This window comes from Gadus macrocephalus, chromosome 14 (assembly GCF_031168955.1).
Source record: "Gadus macrocephalus chromosome 14, ASM3116895v1".
NCBI classification, from domain to species: Eukaryota; Metazoa; Chordata; class Actinopteri; order Gadiformes; family Gadidae; genus Gadus; species Gadus macrocephalus.
Window position 1 is genome coordinate 10,923,488 of NC_082395.1, and position 17,504 is coordinate 10,940,991.

Here is a 17,504-nt window from a genome sequence, read left to right on the forward strand (position 1 = left end):
TCTACAATAATACCCCAAATAATTCTGCTTTGGGTCAGATTGGCCTTATAAATTATGCACTTAAACAGCCGCAAAACCCAAGTTGTTGGTCAAATGACGATAACCTATAACATCATATTTCCAGCCAATAATATCCAGATGTAAATAAACACATCAGGCTGGGATTTTACAACAAGATGTTCATTTGTATCACAGTACTAGGCCTACTTTTATTATTTTCACATTTTCCTTCCAGACGAGACACAACAAAACCCAACAATGTGGCAGCCCACTCCTGAGTCCTATACACCCAGTTTATTACCAAACCCTGTTCATTCTGCTCTCATCATGCATACCCACCACAGTGAGTGTGTGCCCCCATTTCAAACTAGAATTTGCTATAGAGCCAGCCTGTTATAAAACACGCATACACACGCACGAAAACACAAACATCCAATGCCAATCAAACCTTAAACATCATGACACCATAGTAACTTTTGTTTATATTCAGATGCCTCTTTAAGACGTTGGCCTACGACTTTTGGTTTATAAGTCAAGAACTTTACCGCTGCAGACAACTACAAATATTTATGAAGATATCTTACCTTTTTTGCTTTAATTGTCTCATCGAAGGCCAACTGATGATATTGTTCGTGTAGGGGCACCAGGGCGCTTAAAGATGCTCTTCCATTTGGGGGTTTTAGTGAGAGCATTAGAACAACATGAGTTGGTAACCTCGACGGTAGGGCATGCCCAAACATATTTCGCACAACGACCCCCGCAACCACCACCGCAACCGAGCCACCACCACTAAAATCTCGATTCGCTGAAAAATATCACGATTAACAAAGTTGAAAAATATGGCAACTGTTGTGGTGAAGGTTCGAATTTATATTTGCGTCATTCGATTTGCGTCAATAACATTCAACAATTAGGCAAATAGAATTAGGCCTATGCAGTGGTTTTCAAACTGTGGGGGGCGCCAGAGTTCTTCAGGGGGGGCGCGACGTGAGAAAAAAATAAACCCGAAGAAAAACCTGAAAGTCGATGATTCAAATCATCAATCGTACTTCAACTGTTGAAGTAACCTAACTAAATCGATTTTCAACCGTTTATCTTCGTGCAAACCATTTAACAAATCTACACACTTGTATCTTCAATAATATCGAAACAGAATTTCGATATGATTTAAAATTTCTTCAGAATCACAGTTTTAGTTTCATACCGCTTCGTTTTCAGCTGTTTTCATTGAAGACGTCAGCCCATTCTGATACACCTACTTCTAGACATCGTAACTCATTCATTTTTCAACCGTTTACCATAGTTCAAACCATTGAACAAATCTACACACTTGTATCTTCAATACTATCGAAACGGAATTTTGATAGCATTTATACCTTTTTCAGAATCACAGTTTCAAACCGGCATCGTTTTCAGTTGCTTATAATAATTTAGGTCACCATAGCAACGCCGGTAAACAAACCCCGCCGAATAGTCGAATCTCTGGACTGAAAAAGCAAATCTGATTCGACTCTGAAAATTCAGAGTCGGGGACCCTGAATGAATCGGTGTAAACTGGCAGTTTACACAGATTAAGATGTTCAAATGTACTTAAAAAAGGTTAAGCTAAAACATGCTTAGATAAAGTTGTTAAATTGTGTCAAGAAATGTGTTTAAAACGCACAAAGATGTTTAAAATGTTTAAAAAATATGTTTCAAATGTTTAAAAAATATGTTTCAAATGTTTTGAAATTATGATCAGAGATGTTTAAAATGTGTAAAATAATTAAGATAGCTTTCAAAACACAGGTCTTTATAACATTTTTTTTTTGGGGGGGGAGGGGGGGGGCTCAACTGAATTTTTTTCTCTGAGGGGGGGCTCACTCTCTCACACTTTGAAAACCCCTGGCCTATGGCCTTTTACCGAATTGTTTTGAAAAGGTTATAAGGCTAGGTCTACTTTGTAATTCAAGAAAAACGCATTGCTTGAGAGACTATGAAGGCCCATTCATTGTTTCAAACATCCATGTTTATAATCCTCCCGCCCTGTGATTTCATGCATTTGAACCCATTACCTAACAGGCCTCCCACACCACCCCAGGCTGAAAGTCTTTCCAAGTCGAGTGGAATGAGTGAATCTCGTGATCCCCCATTCTGGGCATGGCAGTCCTTACAAGATGCTTTCTATCCCCCTATTTATTCCTTTCTTTACTTTGTAGTGTAGTGTCATGATCGATGCAGTTTATACACGGAATTGAATTGCATAGGTCTACCCAGAAAACAGAACAATATTTGGAAGGCATATTACTTCTGATTAATTAGGCTACTCTCATTTAATACTTGTCACATTTTTTACTCAAAAGACAATGAGTACGACCTCAGCTATGCACAAAAAGAAAAGAAAGGATTTTATACCATATTTTCTCGGGCTAGTTGTATTTTTGTATTGCATTGTTCATCTTATTTCATTCACTGCTACGACAGCAAAACAGTCGTCCCATTCTGCACGGATCCGCCGGGCTCTTGGTAAGACCTCTGTGATAATTAGGGTGAATAATCGATTGGATCTTAAATGTTTGCTAAACCAATGCGGTAATTGCATGAAATTGTGTGTAATTTGCCGAACAGAGTAGGCCTACACCCCAAACAACATTGTTGTAGTCCTACTTTATCAGCAACCGATTATATTGGTTAATTTTCAACATATCAGCCGTGTTTCTGTTTATTTATTTATTTTTGACTATTTACAGATAATGAGACGGAATGTGTTCCACCGCAGTCCTCCGAGTTCCCCGACGGTTTCTTTACTGCCCGAGAGAGAAAAGATGGGGGACTTGTCATCTACTTTATGATCATTTTCTACATGTTTCTGGCGGTCGCTATCGTGTGTGACGATTACTTTCTACCATCTCTGGAGGTCATAAGTGAACGTAAGTGTTACTTAAATAAAGCCATGCATTATGAAAGAAAAGTCAATGAAAGAAAATTGTTGAGAATGATGAGAGCTGAGCTTTGTTATGAAAATATTATGAAGGCATATGAATGGTTTAAAGTTAACAAATATAGATTTTTCAAATTGTGTCTCAACTTCCAAAATATTATTTTAATTAAGTTATTTTGAATATATGAATATAGGCTACATATTATAATATAAAATGCGCTATACTATCTATTTATATGTAACATGTATTTTTTCGGAACCAGGCCTAGGACTGTCTCAGGACGTAGCTGGAGCTACCTTCATGGCAGCTGGGAGCTCTGCACCTGAATTGGTCACAGCCTTTTTAGGTAACCAGGACAACCATGCTGGCTGTTGTACAACCCCAATCATTCTAACAAACAGCAGTACAATTACTTTGTCAGGGAGGACAATAGATAACAACAATGGACATTTTATTTATTTATTTATATTTATTTATATCTGTATTTTTGCACATCCATCTGCACTGTTTTTATGTATGTTTTCGGCTGCTACTGGAGACTTGAATTTCCCCCGGGATTAATAAAGTATATATCTATCTATCTATCTATCTATCTAGCCGACATGATAACGCAAAGACAGGCACCAGCTGTGCTTTTAATGCAGTTCCATTTAACGCCTTGTTAAAGTCACTGTTACTAATGATGTCTCATTCATGCTTATGTGTGTGTGTGTGTGTGTGTGTGTGTGTGCGTGTGCGCGTGTGCGTGTGCATGTGATTGTGTGTGTATGTGTGTGTGTGTGTGTGTGTGTGTGTGTGTGTGCTTGTGTGTGTTTATTTGTGTGTGTCAGGGGTGTTTGTCACAAAGGGAGATATCGGAGTGAGCACTATTGTTGGATCAGCCGTTTACAACCTCCTAGGAATCTGTGCTGCATGCGGACTACTGACCTCTATGGTATGCTTTCACACACACACACACACACACACACACACACACACACACACACACACACACACACACACACACACACACACACACACACACACACACACACACACACACACACACACACACACACACACACACTCACATCAAAACATGCTTATTGGAAGAAAACCAGAAAGCACACCGCGGTCAACGTGTATTTTCTCGTGTCTCTTCCTGGTACATCAGGTGGGCCGTCTGACTTGCTGGCCGCTGTTCAGAGACTGCCTGGCTTATGCTATCAGTGTCTCCGCTGTGATCGCCATCATCTCTGATAACAAAGTGTACTGGTGAGGCACTCCTAACTCATCATATGCTACTAGTTTACTGTACAGCACATGTTCCGCCAACCCATCCATGTTTCTATTATCGAGAATGACGTTCCATCATGTGTGGCCTTCCACATCGCCTCCCGACCTCCCGCGTTAACGCGGTGCGTGTGTGACGCAGGTACGACGCGGCCTGTCTGCTGCTGGTGTACGGCGTCTACATTGTGGTGCTGTGCTTCGACCTGCGCATCAGCGAGTTCGTCCTGCGTCGCTTCAGCCCCTGCTGCACCTGTCTGGGGAAGAATGCCGGGGGGCCCGACGAGGCCCGGCCCCTGATGGGCTTCGACACCAGCCTGAGGGCCGACAACCGGTCGCGGACCGACAGCGGGATCTTCCAGGATGACTCTGGCTACTCTCACCTGTCGCTCAGCCTGCACGGCCTCAACGAAATCCCAGAAGGTAACTGGAGGAGTCGCTGGGTCTCCGGTGGCTTTCAGAAGCAACACACACACCCTGGCTCCTGGACGGCACACCTTGGTGGGGTCCTGAACCACATCGGAGTCTACCACTGCCATGACATTACCACGACCACTGCCCATCCCTCCAGAGTCAACCAACATATAATGCTGTCACACACTCCACACACAAACAGACACTACACACTACACAGGCACACACACACACACAGGCACACACACACACAGGCACACACACACACACACACACACACACACACACACACACACACACACACACACACACACACACACACACACACACACACACACACACACACACACACACATACATTCATCCATACCTGGTCATGCACATTTACACACATACACAAACACTCAAAAAACAAATTAATTCATATTAAAGAAGCATACACTAAAATCCTAATATTACTAGTCTTAATACTGCACACACATAATCAAGCATTCTGATGTGTGTTTTCTGTGTATTTGGTGTCCCCAGAGCCTAACAAGAGTGTATTTGCGGTGCCTGAGAGCGATGTGAAACGGATCTTCTGGGTACTTTCTCTGCCACTCATCGCTCTGCTTTTCCTGACCATACCTGACTGCCGGAGAAGGTTTTGGAAGAAGTGGTTCATGGTGACCTTCCTCATGTCAGCTGTCTGGATCTCTGCCTTCACATACATCCTGGTGTGGATGGTCACCATCGTTGGTAAATACGTTGTTTATTAATGGCATGATTTAAGACTTCATTTGGTAACTGCAAATGGTTTCAACAGAGGGAATAAAGGTCCACGCATCGTTACTTATCTTGGCTTTCTTTTAGTGGACCTAAGTGTAAGGCACTATTCCAGGCCAGTTAGGGAACTATGTAGATGGATTATGAGTGAGAGCAAAAAATATTGTTTGCAGAATCACATGTGGGTCTGCTGGGTAATTCCTGGGATACCTTTGTCTTCATGTGTGCGTGTGTGTGTGTGTGTGCGTGTGCTTGTTATTGCTCTCAGACAGTCCCAGGAGTAGAATTAGAACCTTGCATGTCCCCCTCTAGGGCATAACAGTCATGTGGGAGAAGAGTGTGACTGTATACACACACATGGACTTGGTTGTGTGTGTGTGTGTGTGTGTGTGTGTGTGTGTGTGTGTGTGTGTGTGTGTGTGTGTGTGTGTGTGTGTGTGTGTGTGTGTGTGTGTGTGTGTGTGTGTGTGTGTGTGTGTGTGTGTGTGTGTTTGCTGCGGCATGTGGGGTACAGCTGCATCATGTGACCTCCAGTATAATAGGATTATTATGGCAGTGATTGTAAAGGTCCTCACATGAGAATCAGACCTCATGAAGGGTCAGGCCCCCCCCCCCCCTGTGTGTGTGTGTGTGTGTGTGTGTGTGTGTGTGTGTGTGTGTGTGTGTGTGTGTGTGTGTGTGTGTGTGTGTGTGTGTGTGTGTGTGTGTGTGTGTGTGTGTGTGTGTGTGTGTGTGCGCGTTTGTGCATGTGTATGTGTGTGAAAGTGAGTGAGAACGAGATCACATGTGTAACCTGCTGCATACTGTATGTTTAAACAGTGTTAATTAGTACAGCATACAAATGTAAAGAAAATATCATTGGTGATCTTGTGATTAATGCTATATTGCTATATTTCCATTAATGTATGTGATTGGTTACAAGTGCTTCAGGTATTTCCTGTAAAGTTATGAACCCTCTGCAGCCAAAGGCCATATTCAGACAGAACATAGCTAACTAATCCTGCTTAATCCTAATTCCTAGCGTACAATTTAGAAGAAAGCTTTGCCGAATGCATTCAAGAATGTGTGTGTGTGTGTGTGTGTGTGTGTGTGTGTGTGTGTGTGTGTGTGTGTGTGTGTGTGTGTGTGTGTGTGTGTGTGTGTGTGTGTGTGTGTGTGTGTGTGTGTGTGTGTGTGTGTGTGTGTGTGTGTGTGTGTGTGCGCGCGTGCATGCATGCGAATGCTCACATGGTTGTGTGTGTGTGTGGTCTGTGATTGCGAGGTGAGGTGTATGATATTTGTTACCATGGAGAATACTATACTGTCCTGAGGATACAGCTTTTATGAACACAAATGGGTACGTCAGCTGAAAGTGAACTGGACACATCAAAAGCTCAATATAACTAATTTGATAGAATTACGGCATTTTGAGGGCCTTATAGTATTCCTATTGCATCTCTTGAGTCGAGGCACCGCCAACATATCCAGTGAGCCTATCTATAGGGCTTACATATAATGGTGCATTAGATGTATATAGAAGAAATACAAATACTAATATCCTCTATCAAAAGAAGATAAGTAATTCTCAGCTCGGATGTTGTTTGTTCCTGGTTGCTTCTAACAGGATTTCCTTCCCCATACAGGAGAGACACTGGGCATCCCGGACACAGTTATGGGTCTGACTCTTCTGGCAGCAGGGACCAGCATACCGGATACCATAGCGAGTGTAATGGTGGCCAGAGAAGGTAACCACATTTTAAATTCTTCCAATATTTGCTCTTCAGAAAAATGTAGAGAAATTATAAGATACACCCTATTTAAACAAAAATAGGCTAATGGCGGAGTCTAGTAATCAAATACAACATTTCAAGTGTGGTGCGGTGACCTTCACGATCCTAAATAAAAATATCCTGATAAGCTTATCAATGATTTACATGTGTGAGGTCAGAGTCCAAAGGTGTGATTTTGATCATTGCAACAACAATTCGAAAAGGAGAGCTGGCCTTGAGTTTGTTTGTTGAATTAATGAATAAATACCAATAATTGAGAATATCCAGTGGAACCTAATTTGATCTAGGTTGCGAGTTACACCAACTTATAAGTACTAGTAGATAGTACAGGCTTGAGTACAACTTACTGGCATGGAAGAGGTTATCAGAGGGAGTGGCTAGTTTGCAGTTTATTTGGCAGACAAAAACCTTGTCCTTCAAACAAAGCTTTTGAATCGCGTGTGTTGTGAAGGGATCAGTATTGACACCAAAAACCTGCATTTTTGTGATTGTCAAATAATAAATAAGGTTTATTTACTTCCTTTATAGACAGAATGTCAATCATTTAAATGCATTTCATTTCTTTCTTCAGGAAAAGCAGACATGGCCATGTCAAACATCGTGGGCTCCAATGTGTTCGACATGCTATGTCTGGGCCTGCCCTGGTTCATTAAAACAGCATTTGTGGACACCGAAAACCCCGTGGAGGTCAACAGCACGGGGCTGCTCTTCATTTCCTTCACACTTCTACTGTCCATAGTCTTCCTCTTTGTAGCAGTCCATATCAATGGATGGAAGCTAGACTGGAAGCTTGGCATAGTATCCCTCTTCTGCTACATCGTGTTTGCAACTGTGGCAATCCTGTATGAACTGGGAATCATCGGGAATAACCCAATCCGACTGTGCAGCGACTGATATGTGAAACACCCCCCCATGAGCTGAACTCTATCGATTGATACCTCATAGAACCAAAGTAAGCTTCAAGCTGTTATTGAAGGCAGAGGGTCGTCTACTACAACGAATGGTCCCTCATCCCCACTGGTCTTGTTTAAAGTGTTTTCTATGATTGCCAAGAACCAGCACACAACTGTTAATACACGTTCTGAAATTCCTTCTGGGGTACCATGGCTGTTCATATGAATGCTGAAGACTTGGACATGACCATGAAATGCGTGTTTGAAGCAGTGGCATAAGGTCAGTTAAATTACCTTAAATGTAATGACCAAACTCAGGAAATAAAATATTTAAACTTGATTTAAATTGTTTACCTCTTTAATCAAAAATTAACCAAATATATAACTAAGCCAATGTCCTATTGCAGGGTAGGCAATAATTGTATCATATGTTCAATGGAATCGTCCCAAAACAGTTTTATACAAGTAGGTAGACAATAGACAGACTTAAAAATTAAAAAGTTTCTTTATTCAACCAAACTACAGGAAAAAAAAATGGGGGGTTTACAAAAAAGATAAAATAAAGAACTAACAGATTTAATTAACAACCAACATGTTGTGACAGGGTGGACATGAAAATATAGAATTAAAAGTGTTTCTAAAACAAAACGAAAAAGATTTGGCGAGCAAGGACCCTGTGTCGCTGCCGTGGGAGGGGGAGGGGGGGGGGGTTGTGTAACCGTGGCGTCTAGACGTTGCGGTCTATGCGGACGTCCACCTCTCGGCCGTTGATTTTGGTTCCATTCATCATCCTGCAGGCCTGCTCTGCACCCTCCGGGGAGTCGAACCTCACTGTGCCGCAGCCTTTGGACCGGCCGTTCTCCATCTTGACGTCTGCGAACATCACCTGGCCTGCGGGTCACACCAGAGACATGCAGGAGGGGTTTAACTGAATCCTGGAATCCCCCCCAAACAGAAGATGTAGCCGTTTTCCAACAGTCTGTTGAACTCATCGGTGGACTTTTTCTTTTACTAAATATATAAACGTAAATAATATAGCTTTGGAATTAAATAAGCAGTTTATATTCCATGAAGAGACCTACCACAGTGGCTGAAGCTCTCTTTCAGCTTCTGCCAATTGAGGTCATAGGAGAGCTGTGGGACAAAGAAGACTTGTGATTACAGGGATTTAGTACAAAGAAAAAATATATATATTATATATATATATATATATATATATATATATATATATATACACACACACACACACAAAAATGAGGGAGTAGCTTCCCCAGACATAAAATCAAGTTGGCAGAGGATATGTTTCAGGCTTGCAGCCGGAGGACATTCCCGCACTTACATTTCTCACAAATATCACACAGCCTCCCTTGGCCCCGGAGACGCGGTCGGACATGGCTCCGCCCATGGCTCCGCCCATGTGTGCTCCGCCCCGGCCGGCCCCTCCGAAGCCCCCGAAGCCCCGGCTCATGTCCATCCCAGCCATGCCCATGCGGTTAACACCAGAGCCCATCGCCATGTTGCCCATCCCACCACCTGCAATTCAAAACATACACCGACCACACCATTAATACTCCACCATTTTGATTTGTGTAACGACTTGTTATAGACAAATTATTATCTTTATTATCCATCGTTTATCACTTAACATGTTGAAAGTCTATTGCATCGTAACAGGCACTATAGGGTTCAGATAAGGGCGCGGTAGGCCGATTCATCATTTACAAATGCAATGATTGCATTAATATTTCATGTTTATAATATTCTCCATTCACAGTAAAGGGATTCACAATACATCTCATACACGTCACTTATCTTGAGATTACGGATAAAGTATACAATAAAAAAAAATATATATATACATATATATAAAAGGAAAGGTCCTGCTATACCGCAGGACCTTTGCTTCAATTATAGGCATGCAAGCAGCAAGACGTGGTTTACTGCAATACTAAACTGATTTTGATTTGAACCATATAAAAAAAATAATAATAATGCTTTCTAGTAGCCATGGTAACTTCTGAGGATGATGCTATAGCTGTGGCATGGTTTATTTGCGTTAAAACATGCCGGTCTAAATGAAGCATTCATCAGTTGCACTTTATAATTGTGTGACACCTATTGCCTTACAGATATTTGGCTAAATATACAGTTTGTTATTCATTTAAAAACAATCGCAACGATTGTGAAGGGCAATAGTTATGCACGTCACTAGCATGTATCCACTTTAGCGTCTGATTAGGTAGGCTGAACTGATGATTAATCAAAAGGGGAAATGTAGAAACGGAAAGAAACAAGGGCTGGGGAGATGGGATGGAATGAGTGATGTACCTATTCCAGTGCCCATTTGACCCATGCCTGCATTCCCCATGCCTCCACCATAACCACCTGCTGAGGAGAGAAAGCATGCCAGCATGCATCCAGTTAGAAAACACAACAGAACACGCAGCCAATTAGAATCGAAAGCAAGGGAAGGCCCAACACTGGCCCAATAATATAGGCAGCAACAGTAATTGAAGAGGGGGTGATGGGGAGGTAGTCAGGAACAAACCAGCACGTACCCATTGTTCCAAAGGAATTCCCGAATCCCTGGTTCATCTGCATGTCATTGCGTCCAAAGTCCATACCACCCATTCCTGCCGATGAGAACATGTATTCATTAGTCAAGAGAAAATGGGAAAGAAAAATTATAAAATTTAACAGATAAAAAAATAAAAATAAACAGACTAGCAATCTTCAGTCCGTGCTTCTAGCAGGCGAGAACACATTGTTTAAAAAATATAGTACATTTCCTCCCATTTTTACCTCCCATTCGGCCCATGGGTGTCATGCCATGTCCCATGTTGCCCATATTATCCATGCCCCCGAAGCCTCCACCACCACCACCACCCATTCCTGTGGGAGGCCAGCAACACATTTAAATGCATAGTGCAGCAAAATAAGGGACAGCTGGACGGATGCACTGAGAGAACGAAGGAAAAGCAGTCTCAAACTAAAGAAAATAATCATACCTCCGCCCAGTCTGTTCATACCGCTGAACCCAGGGCCGTCCATACCTAAAAGGGAGACAACAGGCGTGTCAGCATTGTTCAACACACATGCTATGACATTCAACATACATGTCAGTGGAAGAGGAAAAAAAAGATAACTGCAGTGAGTGGATGAGCCTAAATAGCACATTGGACTGCACATAATGGCACAACGGTTGATAAATTGACTGTCTGTGTAATTAATTGCACAGTTGTAGACGTCTAGGTACTGACCTCCAGGCCCCATGGAGCCCATGCCTCCACCTCCACCAACAGTGTTTGCATTGATAGGCTGCCCACCTGGTCCCAGGCCCATCCCAATGCCCCCAAGACCCCCTGCAAACAGGATGAGCAGAGAGGGAGAACAGCTGAAGATTAAGCAGACATTAAATTGACGGTATGTAGAATAAAATAAGAAAAACAATCCATGCAAGAATCACAATTCTTACACTCTATGATACTGAATCCATTCAAAACTTGACAAAATAGTTTTCTTCCTCTTGGCATCGGTTTGCCTTTGTGTGTTTACATTATTGCAATCAGTTGATAACTGGTTCAAATATTTTTGGAGAAAATCCTGTTACAATTTAAAACCCCATGTACTGATCGATTTTGGGGGTTGGCGGGTAAATCCACTTTTCTTCTATGGATCACAGGGAAATCAGTGGGTCAATGGGCCATCCTGAAAGCTTTTCCATGTGCTCCATGACACCTTAACAGAGTCAACCCTCTGCCTGTAGTTGCAGTTTGTAAAGGTACTTTGTGGTCCCGTGTCAGCGTTGGATTCTGACGGCAGCTTGGTCAAGAAACCTCGTAGTTGTGCATTCATTTATTTGCATTACGTAGTTCTGCTATTAAATCCCCCAAAAATATAGAAATCTATTATTTGCCCTGAATTAGAATCCGCATTTGAGGTTCTTGCATTTAATGAGCCACTTGGTTTTATCAATTAGTATTCCATTCCCCATTTCTTTATTATTAATGAGTCCAAATGTTCAGTTTTTTTACTTGGTTGCATGCGTTCCATTTTGCAACCGTGTTCAATTGGACATAAGTCGTTTTAAAAAGCAATTGTAGTGTCAAGGGAATTGGTTGCATTGTCTGGAGGGGCTGCCCTCCATCACTTATAGAGCACTGTGGAAACCCCGACAGCTTTTTCAGAATAGATTGAGAACTTTATATGATACAGTCTTTGCCTTTGAAGACATCATTGGTTGTATTGATAGCTGTGGGTGTCGAAACTGATGCAAACTTACGTGGCAACAGAGGTGCTTTTTCCACTTGACGGAAGTCTTCAATCGGTAGTGACTTCTCATCCTAAAATGAAGCAAGAACTTTTAAACTACAAACACATTGAAGCACATGTTCTTATAGATTTGAATAATATTGACAACATTTTGATAGAGATGCACTGATTATATTACCCATCAATTTGCAATTAAAACGTCCATTTCAGATATTACGTTTAATTCACTTGATTTGTAAGTTAAAAGTAATAGATCCGATTGGGACTGAGTCTTGATAGTTGGAATAAGGTATTTGCAGTAAATAAATGTATATCAGTGAATCCCTGGATAAATGCAACTCGTACCATTTTGACGTGCATCTGTCTGTCAAACAGCATCTGTCCGTTGAACATGGCTGTAAATCAATGTTAAGGAATAAAGACTTGCATTGCTGTTAAGAGTGTTTGTGCACGTTTAAACGGTTGCTCAAGTGCCAACGAGTTGCAGGATACATATAGCTTGCACGGCCTCCAGCGGCTGCTCAAAGGTGACCGTTCCCATTCCCCTGCTCTTTCCGTCCTTGTCCTCCTTCACGTCGGCCCGCTTCACTACACCCGCCATGGCGAACACCTCCTTCAGCTTCTTCCAGCCCACCTTGAAGTCCAGCTATGGGAAGAACCAACACCACCATATCATGATTGAATAGCGACCTTACAAGACTAGTTCTGATCAGGGCCGAGGACGCAGTGCGGGTGTGTCCTTACATTAGCCACAAACACCGTGGTGCCCAGCCGACCGGCCTGCATGGCGTTGAGGATGTCCGGTGGTATGTTGAGGCTGTTGGCGAGGGAGGGAGGCAGATTCATCCCGCCTGGGCCTCCTTCGGGCCCACGGCTGCCCGGCATCATGCCCCCCATGCGCTGCAGCACCCGGCGGGCGTGCTCACCGTCCGGGTCCTGGATTATGAGGAGAAGGGAGTGTGTTTACGGGGACACGTTGGACTAATAAACTAAACAGCAACTACGTTGATATAAATCTGCATTGAGTTTGATGCATTATGTCCAGTAGTCCACACCTCCTTGATGTTGAGTGGCCTACCACTCAGGTCATGCTTATTCATGGTGTCCACAGCCTTCTTCACAAACTCTTCGTCTTTGAACTCCACCACACTGGGGAGGCAAGGACAGCACAGGCACTGGTTGAGCCCAACACACTTGGAATATGGGTTACAAAGAACAAAAGGAGTAGAAAGAGAATACATGGGAGACCATAATATATGTACTCACCCACAACCCTAAGCAGGAAGCAAAGTGACATCCAGCAGTGAAGGAGATAAACAAGACAATGTTAAGTTTACAGCATAGAAAACAAACACTTCTCAATGGGCTTTCAAGTAGTTCCAAATCTTAACATCACTGTGTTTGGCTGGGAGCTGGATGTGCCAGCTCTACTCTATTCCTTAAACTTAAGGGCAAAAGGGATAAATGTGTAAAACGTTAGGCAAAGCACTCAATTAAATATGAATTTGGAAGATTACCTGTTTGGTCTTGAAAGATAATGGTGTTAGAGAAATTAAAAAAAAAAAAACTCCATGTCACCATTCTTAACAGAATTGAACCTTTTAGTTTACAATTAGAAGGTTTAGACAAATATTAAAATGCAGAGTTCAGAAATTTCAGTTAGGAGGTTCAGTTAATATATTGCAACAAATGAGATATCTTTGTTGTGACCTCATGTGGCTTTAGAGCTGTAGAGTAAGGCATGTTATTTGTGTTCAATAAGTCTTTTGTTAGACGAGAAATGTGGCACTTACAAAAAACGATAGTAATTTGAGGTTTTGAGGCAAGGAATCAAGATCAAAAAATAAAACCAGAATCACACACTCCACATTTCCCTTTGGAAAATAGCCAAACAGACAATCTTTGAAACCAATTGAAATGACCACAACAAAACAAGGATTTAACCGTCACATAAGTTAAGACTAGTTTTCCAGAATCAACAAAACTTCAACCTTTCAATAGAAGTATCCATCTGTAGCCAACGTTCAGGCTCGTGACACAACCCACCTCCAGTTCGGTAACTGACAAACCCAAAATAATCAATCAACACCAGTTAACTTTTTTTTTAAAAAGCTGCCGGGGGCTTTTAGAACCTCTTGCAGCGAATCACCCACATCACTTACCCTTGACTTTCCTTCTGCATCCTTAAAGAGCTCCACGTATGTAACCTCACCAACTACATGAGACATACAAAAGGAAAAATACCAAGAGAACAAAAGGGATTTAAGTCACCACGTTCACGTCGCCGTTGGCCTTGGCAATGCCGCTACAGATGGAGAAGACCAATTCATGAGCAACATTCAGCCCAGACCAAGCCCCGACCAGACAACACCATGCCTTCCTGGGCAGGACACTGATACAATCACAGGTCACGGCCAAAATTGAAACCCAGCTACAGACAACCTGGGAAATTCAACATGGATCAGTTGGTCAACGAGATACCAATCATAGCAGTTTGCAACGTTCATCATAAAAGGTCCGTTCACCTTTCATACAGGCTCTCGAAGACCCCATAGTTCAAGGACAATGCATATCATTCATTTACAAGACACAACACAATGATACAACAGTCGATGCCACTACAGGTCTGAGGTTACATTTAGGAGCTGACAATACCATTAAATAAACAGAGATAATCTACCTTTTCTCACAGACATTTCAGTCCAAACTAAATGGGTGTCCAACCGTAAAAGTGAATTGAACCCAATAGACTTATAACCCATAGACTACTTGTCCAAATCATCTTCACAAGTACTTCCAAAAAGTTAGAAAAGTCTGACTGATGTTAGCAGCCTGCTCAATCTGATAAGAAAGAAAGAAGAGTAGTTCAGTCAAATGAGGAAGGAGCTCCTTAAGCGCAGGCGTGATTACCTTTCTCACGCATCAGATCTTTAATTGCCTGCCACTTCATATCATACGGAATGTTGCTTATGAACACCCGGTTCCTTTGACCACCCTTCTTGTCTCCAACACCACCATTTTTGTATGGATGGTGCCTATTTCCTCTTCTGTTCGCAAGCGCCTTCTCCTTCGGATCAGATAGCGTTGAGGATTCTTCGCCATCTCTAAAAAGTACACAGAGCCGTATGTCAAAATAGGCATCCATCGATAGTGTATTGAATCAATCATACACCCGCAAGTAACAGTAAGGTGTTGAAGGACATAAGGTAAATTATTTGGATTAAGAATAGAGCTTCTTAATGGGTTGTCGATCATACAAGTTAACTCACGACGTGTTTATCAAAATACAGTCCCATCAAAAATGTACTAAAGTTGTTTACGGAAAATAAAACAAATCCCGTTATTAGATTAGCTTAGCGTAGCTAACCCTACAATACCTATGTAGCTGAACATGGCGGTGGCTAGGAGATTTGACTAGCTGGTATATTAAAGCAAAGGCATTTATTTTGGCGTATTTGCGATTATAAGCAAGGCAATAGGGCATTTCATTGAAGCTTCGCAAATAAAACGAACTACCGCCTTATCAACAAGCTGACCACCACCGATGATAGTATAAGCTGCGTTACTCAGTGTTAGCTGTAATGGCAAGCTGAACGACTCTCCATCTTAGCCAACGTTTGCTAACCTCTACACAGACGTAAAACAAAGATTCTTAGTTACGTTTTCACTCCATTGGTGTTCTCCTCAACTACATTCTCGAATTCGGACTCCGTTTGTTCAGTCGGTTGTTCAGTTGGTTGCTCTGTTAGAAAATCACAATCATTTAGATCCTCCATGATTTGTTTAGCATACACAATACAAGATGATGTAGCTACGCAGTTTGAAATCTGCAGCGGTGAGCTTGTCCACCAACGCGAGACTTGGTGGCTGGCTGTGGCCAGCTAAATTCCCGCTCGCTTCAGGGACATTCATTTAGTTGGTAAGTTGCAAATCATCATTATTCGTCCAGACCTCGTCTGGACGTACTTAATACTCTGTATGTAGTATGAACGATCCGTGTATAACAATAGCTATAATATTTCGTTTTTCACAGTAAGTGGGAAAGGGAATTATTAATTAGGGGTCCGAGCAGCGAAGCTGCTTGGTCCCCTATTGTTTCTGTAACGTTTTTCTTTTCCCCTCAAATTCTGTCAAATTCATACTGCAGCCTATACCGTAAGTCGAAAACTCTTGAAGTTTTCAGTTATGGTTATTTATTGGTTACCAACAATAACCCCCACTACCCATGAACCCAACTCTGAGGTACTGCACCCAAAGGGTGCGCTATTGTAAAAAATAATTTTGTTATTGTATAAAAAAAACATACGACTATTGTTAGGTGGATACCAAAACCTACCCATAAACCCAGATTGTGGTAGGCTACTGCACCCACAGGTGGCGCTATTTAAAAAAAAAAAAAAAATCTCCTTACCAGAATTCTTTCATCATGTTAATCTCTAAAATCAGATGCATCTTTTTCACCCTGGTCTTCTGCTCTAAATTTTTTTACTTTTCCAACAATTTCATAGAAAAGCCAAACGTCCACAGTCTCAACCCTATTTGCCTATGTGACCATTTTGTTATTGCGTAACTACCATACGGCTATCATTAGGTGGCTACCATTTACCGTGCACATCGATAGATCTTAACTCTTTTAAGAAAGCCCTAAATTATCTTGTGAAATGTGTCCTTGGAGTTTTCTTGATGTTGTGTGCTTGGAGTTTTCTTGATGTTGTGTGCTTAGTTCAAGAATGTCAGTTGCTCAATGGGATAATGGCTTGTACTGGTGATCCTTAGGTTGAGAGTTCGAATCCTGAGTAGAACATTATGAACAAGCTGAACATTACATTCTGTCATTGCCACTCATTTAAGAAACGCAACATTGAACAGCACGTAGAATTCATCAGGCAATCAACATTACGCCTCATTAGTTTCCAAGAATTTGACTGCCAAGACCCAGTAGGCTACGGCATTAAGGGGAACTTCTTCGTTAACCATTTTTACTTCATAATTAACTCTGTCATATTTATATTTCTTCCGTTAGTGTTTTTGACTACAAAGGTTTAATTTCCCCAGAATTTCAAAGATTGTTCAGGTATATGCTTTTTAGAAAGCCCTTAATTCACTTGAGAAATATGTGCTTGGAGTTTTCTGGATGTTGTGTGCTCAATCAGACATTTTGACCATGTGAATGTGGCTGCAGTTCAGGTTCATAAGTGGCT

At 41.9% G+C, this 17,504-nt stretch overlaps 2 protein-coding genes across 7 annotated transcripts; one reads left to right on the forward strand and one right to left on the reverse strand.

Annotated features, from left to right (window-relative positions):
• The first annotated feature begins 1,934 nt into the window (after positions 1-1,934).
• Positions 1,935-8,371, forward strand: slc24a5 (solute carrier family 24 member 5). The gene is made up of 9 exons (XM_060070866.1): positions 1,935-2,505; positions 2,730-2,909; positions 3,184-3,267; positions 3,752-3,855; positions 4,075-4,175; positions 4,336-4,613; positions 5,133-5,342; positions 6,992-7,093; positions 7,710-8,371. Exons 1-9 carry the CDS (start codon positions 2,346-2,348, stop codon positions 8,030-8,032), a joined length of 1,542 nt encoding a protein of 513 aa, XP_059926849.1. The 5' UTR covers positions 1,935-2,345; the 3' UTR covers positions 8,033-8,371.
• A 146-nt stretch (positions 8,372-8,517) lies between these two features.
• myef2 (myelin expression factor 2) lies at positions 8,518-16,176 on the reverse strand. 6 transcript variants are annotated; one of them, XM_060070868.1, is made up of 16 exons: positions 15,964-16,176; positions 15,214-15,407; positions 13,570-14,518; positions 13,359-13,452; positions 13,048-13,239; positions 12,796-12,949; positions 12,649-12,698; positions 12,314-12,374; positions 11,292-11,393; positions 11,040-11,084; positions 10,834-10,923; positions 10,590-10,664; positions 10,360-10,416; positions 9,371-9,564; positions 9,114-9,165; positions 8,518-8,922 (listed from the first exon to the last, which is right to left on the reverse strand). In XM_060070868.1, exons 4-16 carry the CDS (start codon positions 13,401-13,403, stop codon positions 8,759-8,761), a joined length of 1,281 nt encoding a protein of 426 aa, XP_059926851.1. In that variant the 5' UTR covers positions 13,404-13,452; positions 13,570-14,518; positions 15,214-15,407; positions 15,964-16,176; the 3' UTR covers positions 8,518-8,758. The 6 variants fall into 6 exon arrangements, with proteins under 6 accessions (XP_059926851.1, XP_059926850.1, XP_059926854.1 ...); XM_060070867.1 differs by having other exon boundaries at positions 10,360-10,419; XM_060070871.1 differs by lacking the exon at positions 10,834-10,923.
• Between the last annotated feature and the right edge of the window lie 1,328 nt (positions 16,177-17,504).

What these genes read in the sequence shown, in the direction of transcription:
- myef2 (XM_060070867.1), bottom strand. Translation starts at nt 13,403, where the DNA reads ATGAATAAGCATGACCTGAGTGGTAGGCCACTCAACATCAAGGAG. An exon ending in GACAGATGCACGTCAAAATG is followed by an intron (nt 12,375 to 12,648) that starts GTACGAGTTGCA and finishes GCTTCATTTTAG; the next exon opens with GATGAGAAGTCACTACCGAT. An exon ending in GTGTGATATTTGTGAGAAAT is followed by an intron (nt 9,166 to 9,370) that starts GTAAGTGCGGGA and finishes TTTGTCCCACAG; the next exon opens with CTCTCCTATGACCTCAATTG.
- slc24a5 (XM_060070866.1), top strand. Translation starts at nt 2,346, where the DNA reads ATGAGTACGACCTCAGCTATGCACAAAAAGAAAAGAAAGGATTTTATA. An exon ending in ACGGATCCGCCGGGCTCTTG is followed by an intron (nt 2,506 to 2,729) that starts GTAAGACCTCTG and finishes GACTATTTACAG; the next exon opens with ATAATGAGACGGAATGTGTT. An exon ending in TCTGGAGGTCATAAGTGAAC is followed by an intron (nt 2,910 to 3,183) that starts GTAAGTGTTACT and finishes TTTCGGAACCAG; the next exon opens with GCCTAGGACTGTCTCAGGAC.